This window comes from Triticum aestivum, chromosome 6A (assembly GCF_018294505.1).
Source record: "Triticum aestivum cultivar Chinese Spring chromosome 6A, IWGSC CS RefSeq v2.1, whole genome shotgun sequence".
NCBI lineage: Eukaryota > Viridiplantae > Streptophyta > Magnoliopsida > Poales > Poaceae > Triticum > Triticum aestivum.
Genome location: NC_057809.1, coordinates 532,127,414 through 532,138,211, shown reverse-complemented (window position 1 = coordinate 532,138,211; position 10,798 = coordinate 532,127,414). Strand labels below are relative to the sequence as shown.

The window sequence follows — 10,798 nt, the reverse complement described above, 5'->3', positions numbered from 1 at the left end:
TAGCATTCTGTTTTACAATAAAGCTACATAGGGAAGGATTGTTTATTTACTAACCAGCTTTGCCATATGGTGATTTTGATGATTATCTTCGTAATATTGACTATATCAGCATTTGGTTACTTGGTGATCTATGCAGTGAAGGCTTTGATATAGGATGTTCTACTTATTTTCATTTTTTGTGCATACAATCATCTAGAGCGTATATGGATACCCTCTCAGAACGTGGTGCAGCTGTTGCCGCCGCCGGCGCCGTTGCTACTTCCTTCACCCATCACAAGAGGAGCGGAAGGCTCGCAACAAAGATCGGTCGATGCCTTTTTTTTTTTGACATAAAGATTGATCGGTGCCTGCCAGCAGCCCAAGCCTGATTAAGCACAATGAGCCTACGTACGTGTATGGAGCAGCAGTCCAAGAAGAGCAGATGATGGTGATGGACCAGTCCAGGCCTGATTAACCACAGTGGGCCTAAATGAGTGTACGGAGCAGCAGCCCAAGAAACGGCAGACGATGGCGGATCGATCTAATCAGACGGCAGCGACGTCAAAACGATGTGACAAGCCATAACTCGTTCCGTTATATTGTTTCTTAATTTAAGTTAGATGACAAAAAAATATATCTACAATGGGTTATATCTTAGCCTTATCTTCAATAACTTGTCATTCCTTAAAACATGATGAGATAAATTTTGCTAAGAGATCATCTCTTGTCTTGTCTTAAATAAGAAAAGACAAGCCTTTTCTTATGAGTTATCTCTCCTCCACCTCGTCATTTATCCTACGTGGCACTCGTAAGATAGCATTATTGTACATGCCCTTACGAAATCCTTCCCCCTCCGCGCTATCGAAGAGTTTATTCACTCCTGCCCTGGGTTTTTGACCCTCGAGGCTCCAGGACCATTGGATCATGGATATAACGTTCTCTAGGAGGGCTCGTCTAAATTTACAAAAAGGCGTAATTTACATGATGCGAGTGCGAAAATTTGCAGATCAGTACATGTAATGCCGAAGAATCATCCTTTGCATGTTTAGAACAAAGTATAGAAACATCATCGTTGATCCAAAGAGAACATGCAGGAAAATGCTACGACGTCAAAGTTCTCAATCTACATAGAGAACATCCATAAAGGGATCCACGGAAGCGACAGCGGCTCGTACGATGCTCAAGGGAGGTATACAGACCACACATACGCCCTGATCATTTTGTACATGTGCCCAAATGTGAAAGACCATCATGCCAACATCTCTGCTATATCGATCCACTTGGCGTGCAGGTTTGTCCCCGCGAAGTTCAACGAGATATTCACCAAGCATGGCAAGGTCGAACCGAATGCTGTGAACGAGCGCGAGCTGGAGGCGATGCGCACCGCAAACAGGATGGACGGCGACGACATAGGAAGGTAATCATCTCTAGACCCTATAGTAGTAGGTCGTAACCATTCACGCCGACGGTCGAAGTGTCGCCGTGTTAACTCCGCCGGCGGTTGCTTAAAAACTCAGGGCGGCGTCGAAGGCGGAGTGGGACTTGTTGTACAGCCTCGCCAAGGACAAGGACGGCTTCCTTCAGAAGGACGCCGCGCGCACCGTCTTCGACGACAGCCTCTTCGTTCTGCTGGCGAAGAACGGCTCGTCTCGAAATTAAGCAAGCATGACTTGTATTTGTACTTGTCCTGTCGTTGATTGTTGATTATAAGGTCACTGCACAATTATTGTCAATGTAAAAAAGGGACTGTCTATTTGACAGTCGACTGGAATACAATTGAGCTTTATTCAAATTTTAGAACAAATAGAAATTGACACATGTATGTATGTGTTTCTCTTCTACTCACTTTATTCTAATGAATAAGGCACGCACGCATTTTAAAATTTAACTTTGATCATAAATTAGACCAATCAAATGCAGTTTGTATGTAATAACAAATATACAGTTGAATTAGTATTGAAAATAAGTTTTCAACAGTAGAATTATGAGGTCACAAAAATTCATATTATCGATGTAATTTACGGTCAGAGTTGAATTTCAAAAAACATGTGTGCATTATTCATTGGAATGGAGGGAGTATGTATGTGAAAATGAACATTTTCTGTCATGTATGTGTATCTCCATGGGCTTCTCTATAGTATCATAATAACACAAATGAAAGTACCCTTTTAGGTTTATTTGTTTTTGTCATTTTGTAGAACACCAAAATGTGTAATTTACAATTGCGCATTGACAAAACAGAAAAAAAATCCAATGAAACTAAATGGATATAGATTATCTTTTTCCAAACAAAGACAAACCCAACACAAAAGGTACCAAACTACGTGGTAATCCCTCAAATTGACGAAAAAAAGAAAATAATGAAAATAAATGGATATGCATTGCCCAACAAAGACAAGCCCAAAATGGATAAATGGGATGTTAATTGGTGAAAACCTGACTATCCAATTAATTATGAAAAATCGGACGGAAAAGTTGGCTCGGTTATTCCATCTAGCCAAGCTATTCATTCCTTTTTATGAAAGGAAGATAAGGGACATAATAAAAAAAATGAAGTCCCCTATCTAGGAAGGATAGGCTGGTTCAAGAAGTTTTAAAATACTACATCTTTTCTTTATGATATAGAAGGGGGAATTAATCAATAACATTGCTAAAGCCCATGGGGGCGTATCCGTATTTGGTAGTGTAGTGGAACTAAAAATATGGATTTAATAAACTCCTTTTACAAAGCAAGTGATTGAGTTTAGTAGTTTCTCGTAGAAAATTATTGACTCTAGAGATATGGTAATATGGAAAAGACAAAATTGTTTGAAGCACTGGCAAGAAGATGTTTTACCATTGAACTACACACACTACGGTATATATTCTATAGCGTACATCCATTACAAAGGGTTGCATGTAACTATTTAGAGTCAAGATACTCTATATAGTGCGAATATTTCCTATCACAGTCACTGAGCTGACATACATAAACTACCCCACTCACACCGCTCCAAAGAGAACCTCACCAAGACAGTATGCAGGCGTCATCATTATCACTCCTTCCTTTCCTAGAGGTGTCATCGTCATTACTAAAACCAACGACTCCAAGTTCGTCGTAGGCGTTTGTCAACTCAGCCTACGTTGTACACGTCGTGTGGAGCTAAATGAAGATCCGTGCCAGGACTTAGCCACTTGCGACCAGACAACGTAGCTCCGACTCTGACAAAGAACCGTGAAGCACAGGTGACGCTGCATCAAATAATCCACCTGTTGTTTGTCATCGTACACCAGTGGGCCCCACCACAGCAGCTTCGATTTTGCAGCAACAAACCAACAGATGCAATCCCATGGACATGCCGGAGAAGAGCCGACTACCGCAATCATTGTCGTGCCTCTAACATCACTCCCCCATCATCGTTGCCACAGAAGTCTTGACGCCAACACCAGCGTCGAGAGCAATCTCGTCACCCACACGACACGAGGTCAAAAGTGCTTGATGTCGCCGCCCAACCTACATCCGCCATGCCGCACCCTGTGCAGCCTACCAACACCACCTTCCGGGGCCGCCGCCCTGTCATGCCATCGCTGGCTATCGAGCTGCAGCGCCGCACGGCCCGGATGCCCGCAGCCCACCCTACTCAGGGCAACCGCATGCAGAACACCAACACTGCACCACATCCGGAGCTGCCCACCCCAACATGCCACTGCTGGCTCTCGAGTTGCAACGCCGCACGACCTAGATGCTCGCAACCTACACTGCCCAGAACAAACACACATAGATCACGAACGCCGCACCATATCTTGGGCCGCCGCCCTGACATACCGTCCAACAGCCCCCAATGGGGCGCATCGGTCAGGCTAACAAACCTACTGCCCAAGTGGCCCAAAGGTTGCCACCCAAGCAAAAGTCGAGTCGCTACCCTGTTCCATAGAGCCGCCTCACGCATAATTTTCCAAGGCCGTCGCCTCGGGGCGCATCAGCCGTCTGGGGTTGCTTCCCTGGCATCCAACAAACCCACGCAGGAGGAAACTAAACACATCAAGCATAAGCTAGCTTTCCCAAGCAATGCCCCCAAGGGGGAAACGACGAAGATGCCGCAGTGGCCCGCTCCGAAAATCATTTGGAGCTTAGGTTTTCACCCTAAGAGCTCGAGCCACTCATAGAGGAATATGAGTATCAAAACGACGCCCCCAAGGAGGGAAACAATGCCCGAAAGCGCCGCTGTCGACGGCACCGACAAAGTCGGGTCAAAACTTTCGCTGGGAACTCTTTCGACCACATGGACAAAAATGCCATGTAAGCAAACCAAGGCTATCGTGGAGGATCTTCCCGTGATCTAGAGGACTTAGATGTCAGGAATATTTTCAAAAGTGCTATTTTTACAGCCAACTAAAATTATTTGGACTTCATGCAGATTTCGGTGCAACGAATTTCGCGCTGAGATTCGTGCTAGCCTCTTGTATTTGGCGTCACTTTTGTCTTAGAGCAAGTACAATAGTAAGCTACTATCTTCATTTCTTTTTAGTATGTATATAACTTTTGTCTGAAATCAATGTATATTTAGTTTGACCAAACTTATAAAAAAAAAATCAACATTTACAATGCCAAAGGAATATCTTTAGATTCATTATGAAATATAGTTTCATATTATGTATATTTGATATTGTAGATGTTTATTTTTTTATATAAATTTGGTCAAGTTTTGTAAAGTTTGACTCGACACAAATTTTATATGCGGAATAAAAAGGAACGGGGGAGTATAATCCTCCTATACCTCACGATTGCTTATCAGCGGAATTGCGTCCTTTACCTCTCGATTGCTTATCAGCGGAGTTGCGACTTGCTGCGCCTGATGGTAAGTCTTGAGTACGACGCCCTTGAAATGTTTCAACGCGGTGCCTCTTGAAAAAGGCTCCTCCGCGGCGCGCACACACACACACCCGTCGGCCGTCCGGCCACACGAACGCGCGTCGTCCGATCCACCCGCGGGCGCGGGGGCTGTGCGGCCACCCTTCGCTTCCATCGACAGCCACTGCTTTGCGGCGGCCCTTCCCGTTTCTATCCAAACCAATTCCACGCGTTCGTTCATGGCTTTGCGGCTGCCGTTCCGCCCTCTCCCCGATCACGCAACGGCCACCGCACAAAACCTGACGCGTCCTTTCGCTACCTGCAATCAACAGCGCGCCCGCACTGTCGCAAACATGGCGTATACGACTATACGTATCCGTCTGTTCCCCGGCTCCCACAGACCCACACGCACAACTGACTGACTGAAAACAAAAACGGCACGGAAATACTCAAATGGATTTGCACGGCTTATTTTTAGAAGATCAGTTGGATTGGAGTTGGATAGACGAGCTATCCAAACCGAGCTGAAGCAACAATGAAAAAAAAAAGCAGGAGCAACGGCCGGGCAGGAGGACACGTGGAGGGCCCGTTGTTCGGATAGGCACCGTCGACCGCCACAACGGACGGCAGGCGCGCGACGTCAACCCGTACACCGGTACACGTCGACGGGCCGTGAACGGATATGCATCCCTTTTCTTTCTTTTTCTGACATGATATGCGTCCCTTTTCACGAGATCGGCCAAGAAAGCGACGGCGGAAAGCGGGGGGAGGCGCCGCGGATGGATCGGGTAAACCGGGGCGGGGCTGGACACGCGGTACGCTGAGTGCGCTCGTCGCCCCAGCAAAAACGGCACGGATGTGTGGGGAACCGGTCAGTCCCGATCCCGTCCCGTTCCACACCGCCGTACGTGGCCCCTATTTATGCGCCCCGTCTCATGCAGCGCATGGGCTGGGCTGGGTTGAACCGGTGGCACTGGTGCATTTACACATCTCCCATCTCATCTCATCGGCGGTCGTCGTCGTCATCCGGAGGCGCGAGAAAGATCAGAGGAAGAAGCCACGTGAGGTCCGGCGATGGAGAATTCGTGGGACGAGGAAGGGCGGCGGCTGGCGGCGGCGCGGGTGGTGCACAGCCAGGTGAGGAAGATCAAGGAGGAGGAGGGCGACAAGGTGAAGGTGGACGACACGTACCAGCAGCAGCAGCAGCTGGCCGAGATGCGCCTCGTCCTCCGGGACCTCGGCCGGCACCGCTCGCGCTCGCCGCTCGGCCGGGTCGGCCGCCCCGCCATCTCCATCGGCGGCGACTCCTAGTCCTAGGGCCGCCCCCCTTTTTTTTATTTTCTAGCTGGGTCGTCGTCGTCGTCCCCTCGGGCTCTCTCGTCGTGTATTAGGATTTTTCTTTCTTTTACTTTTTCTTTGGTGACCCTGCCCATCTGTGGATGGGGCAGAAGATCGTCTTCTGCTGGTGATTAGGGCGTCCTTCCATGATGGTTCTGTAAATACTTCATACTCCTATGTGTGAGTTGTCAGTCTCTTCCCCTTTCCAGTTTAGGAAACAAAACAGGAGTTTTTGGATGGTGCTGCGTTTTTATTTTGTTCTATTTAATTTATGCCTGCGATTGTGAGAAGAGATTATGCATAGAGCTTTAGGTTAGATCAGAGTTCTGTGCTATGGGTCTGAAGATGTCCTCTTATATTGCTTGAAGATGTCAACTCTTATCTGAAATAGTACATCTTTTCCCTGAAGATGTCAACTCTTATCTGAACTATGGCTCAACAATGCCTCCGTCGAGTTACGAGATTGCTGATTACCCGAAGAAGAACCAGCTAATGACAACATGACGGGATTAGTACAATAATATTTAGTGATCTAAACAATCTTATATTTTTTTACAGAGGGAGTGCATTCATTGCCCAGAGACTGATGATTGCAGTAATAATTCCAGGATAACTTAAGATGCCCCTTGATCTAATACTAACACAGGAGTGACATGTTACTTGTGTAAAACGCCTCTCATATATACGCATTCAGTTCCGGTTGCTGCGCACAAAATAGAGGAAATGGTGAAAGATCAAAATTGGGGAATTTTTTTTTAGGAAAGCATAGCTTCATTACTTAACTGTGGTGAGGCATATCGCCCACAACACATTCACCCACTCGGGCTGGTACATCGGACTCCCAAACCAAACAGTGGTCGGGTTCACATTGGCGGCCAATATTGGCTAGCTTATGTGTCATAGAATTCGCACCACGTCTACAAACAGAAATAGAAAACTGAGAAAACCAAAGCTTTAGTTGATACTTCATGTCTTCTATAGCGACCGCATACGCCGATGAATCCACCTTGCGCACATCTAGGGCTTCGGCCAGGAGTTGAAAATCCGTCTTGAACTCCACCCTGATCTTTCCAAGATCAGCTGCAGTGGTGATTGCATGGGACATAGCGACCACTTCAGCCGCAAAGGCATCTGACGTGTGCTCTGGTCGTCCCGCCCTGGCATGCACCAGTGAGCCATCGGCCACCCTCACTGCTACGCCCCATCCTGCATGCTGCTGCCCCGGCACAAACGAGCCATCAACATTGATTTTATAAACGTCAGCAGTAGGTGGGCGCCACTTGTCCGGCTTCGGCTTGTGGACCTTCGTGTAGAAGATCTGCACATATTCAAGGACGCTGCTCCTCGTTTGCCGTGCCACTTCTGCAAGTGGTAACGGCATCTCACCCTCCCTCGCCTTGTTTCTATTGGCCCACCATAGCCACCAAAAAGTGAGGATGTGCAACCTCTTTTTTTCATCTAGCCCCCAGATATAATCTATCATTGCATGCACGCCCTCCAGCTTCTCCAGATCGCTTCTTTCCTTTTCCAGAGTTAGGTCCCGCCACACTTCCTTCGCAAGCTTGCATTTGACGAAGAGATGCGCCCCATCCTCCTCCCCACGACTGCAGAAGAGACACTTAGTGTCTTCAATGGGTATACCCCTCCGTGCAACCGCGGTACGAAGCGCAAGGGACTCGTGTTTAAGCCTCCAAGTGAACATTTGGATATTTCTGGGACAAGGTAACTTCCAAATTCTCTTCCAGGATTCATCCCTTATTCTACTTAAATTCCCAGGAACCATGGAGCTCGCACCAACACCTCCATCCCTCCGTGTCTTCTCCAGTTCTACATATAACTTATAGGCACTTTTGACTGAATGGGCCCCTTTGTTATCATACTGCCACGCCATGAAATCTTGGGCACCATCTCTAAGTGGGATTCGGAGAATGTGTACCACATCATCATGTCAAAAGATATTGTTGGAGAACGTGGCAATAATTCAAAATTTTCCTACGTGTCATCAAGATCAATCTAGGAGGTACTAGCAACGAGAGAGAGAGGGAGTGCATCTTCATACCCTTGAAGATCGCTAAGCTGAAGCGTTACAAGAACCTGGTTGGTGGAGTCGTACACACAGCGATTCAGATCGCGGTCGATTCCAATATAAGCGCCGAACAACGGCGCCTCCGCGTTCAACACACGTACAGCCCAAGGACGTCTCCTCCTTCTTGATCCAGCAAGGGGAGAGGAGAAGCTGAGGGAGAACTCCGACAGCACGACGGCGTGGTGGTGATGGAGCCCGTGGTTCTCCGGCAAGGCTTCGCCAAGCGCTGCAGAGGAGGAGGAGGTGTAGGAGAGGGGTAGGGGCTGCGCCATGGGAAGGGTCTAGGTCTTCTGGCAGCCCTTCCACCCCCACTATTTATAGGAGAAGGGGAGAGGGGGACGGCCCCTTCAGATCCCATCTAGGGGAGGGGCGGCGGCCATGGAGGGAACCCTAGATGGGTTTTGGGCGCCCCCAACCCTAGGAGACTTGCCCCCCAAGCCAGGAGGGGAGGCTGCCCTAGGGGAGGCGCCCCCACCTCTCCTGGTTACGTGAGATGGGGTGGAAGGGGTGCACAACCGCTTAGTGGGCTGGTGTGCCCCTTCCCCTTGGCCCATAAGGCCCCCCAACACTTGTCGGGGCCTCCGAAACCCCTTTCGGACACGCTGGTCGTCACCCGATACCCCCGGAACAATTCCGGACTCCAATACCCTTCGTCCAATATATCGATCTTCACCTCCGGACCATTCCGGAACTCCTAGTCACGTCCAGGATCTCATCCGGGACTCCGAACAACCTTCGATAACCACATACTATTTCCCATAACAACTCTAGCGTCACTGAACCTTAAGTGTGTAGACCCTACGGGTTCGGGAACCATGCAGACATGACCGAGACATCTCTCCGGCCAATAACCAATAGCGGGATCTGGATACCCATATTGGCTCCCACATGTTCCACGACGATCTCATCGGATGAACCACGATGTCGGGGATTCAATCAATCCCGTATACAATTCCCTTTGTCAATCGGTATGTTACTTGCCCGAGATTCGATCGTCGGTATCCCAATACCTCGTTCAATCTTGTTACCGGCAAGTCACTTTACTCGTTCCGTAACGCATGATCCCGTGGCTAACTCCTTAGTCACATTGAGCTCATTATGATGATGCATTACCGAGTGGGCCCAGAGATACCTCTCCGTCATATGGAGTGACAAATCCCAGTCTCGATTCGTGCCAACCCAACAGACACTTTCGGAGATACCTGTAGTGCACCTTTATAGCCACCCAGTTACGTTGTGACGTTTGGTACACCCAAAGCATTCCTACGGTATCTGGGAGTTGCACAATCTCATGGTCTAAGGAAATGATACTTGACATTAGAAAAGCTCTTAGCAAACGAACAACACGATCTTGTGCTATGCTTAGGATTGGGTCTTGTCCATCACATCATTCTCCTAATGATGTGATCCCGTTATCAATGACATCCAATGTCCATGGTCAGGAAACCATAACCATCTATTGATCAACGAGCTAGTCAACTAGAGGCTTACTAGGGACATGTTGTGGTCTATGTATTCACACATGTATTACGGTTTCGAGTTAATACAATTATAGCATGAACAATAGACAATTATCATGAACAAGGAAATACAATAATAACCATTTTATTATTGCCTCTAGGGCATATTTCCAAGAGTCTCCCACTTGCACTAGTGTCAATAATCTAGTTCACATCACTATGTGATTGTAATGAATCCAACACCCATGAGGTTTGTTCATATCTTGCTTGCGAGAGAGGTTTATTAGTCAATGGGTCTGAACGTTTCAGATCCATGTGTGCTTTACAAATCTCTATGTCATCATGTAGATGCAACTACCACACGCTACTTGGAGCTATTCCAAATAACTGCTCTACTATACGAATCCGGTTTACTACTCAGAGTCATCCGGATTAGTGTCAAAGTTTGCATCGGCGTAACCCTTTACGACTGTAAAACCCTCGATGCGACTATATCTCCCACTTGTCGAGGCACGAGTTAGAGGCATAATTGCATTGAAAGCATATGTCGCAAGTTAGGCAATCTTCACAACATCCCATGTAATATAGATAATAAAAGGGGAGATAACATAGTTGGCTTACACTCGCCACGTCAATCAAGGTACATAAATAACATTACATCATCCAAACACCCATGGCCCGACTACGGCACCAAAATAAAAGATAACCCAACATGCGACACGGTCCCGATCACCCCCAACTGGGCACCACTACTGATCATCAGGAAAGGAAACATAGTAACATTGAGAGTCTTCGTCGAACTCCCACTTGAGCTCAAGCGCGTCACCTGGAGCGGAATCATCAGGCCCTGCATCTGGTGTAATAGTAATCTGTGAGCCACAGGGACTCAGCAATCTCGCACCCTCGCGATCAAGACTATTTAAGCTTATAGGTAAGGCAAGGTAAATATGTGGAGCTGCAGCAAGCGACTAGCAAATATGGTGACTATCCTATTCGCAAAAGAGAGCGAGAAGAGGAGGCAAAGCGCGAGCGAGAAACTAGAGAGCAACCTGCGCAAGCATTACTCCAACACCGTGTCCGCTTCCCGGACTCCGCCGAGAAGAG

At 47.7% G+C, this 10,798-nt stretch overlaps 2 protein-coding genes across 2 annotated transcripts in view; both read left to right on the top strand.

Moving 5' to 3' along the window:
- The window catches only part of LOC123130933 (probable peroxygenase 5), a 3,976-nt gene extending 2,159 nt beyond the window's left edge, over positions 1–1,817 (top strand). Inside the window, exons 4-6 of the mRNA XM_044550725.1 lie at positions 1,074–1,168; positions 1,271–1,396; positions 1,497–1,817. Of these exons, the coding sequence (XP_044406660.1) occupies positions 1,074–1,168; positions 1,271–1,396; positions 1,497–1,638 (363 nt within the window). The 3' untranslated portion in view covers positions 1,639–1,817. The remainder of the gene's footprint in view (positions 1–1,073; positions 1,169–1,270; positions 1,397–1,496) is intronic.
- Positions 1,818–5,574: 3,757 nt separating this feature from the next.
- On the top strand, positions 5,575–6,385 carry LOC123130932 (uncharacterized). The gene has a single exon (XM_044550724.1). The coding sequence runs from the start codon at positions 5,885–5,887 to the stop codon at positions 6,119–6,121; it is 237 nt and encodes a 78-aa protein (XP_044406659.1). The 5' UTR covers positions 5,575–5,884; the 3' UTR covers positions 6,122–6,385.
- Positions 6,386–10,798: the final 4,413 nt, after the last annotated feature.

Bases quoted from the DNA above. Each gene is read 5' to 3' on its own strand.
- LOC123130932 (XM_044550724.1), top strand. From the start codon at position 5,885: ATGGAGAATTCGTGGGACGAGGAAGGGCGGCGGCTGGCGGCGGCGCGG.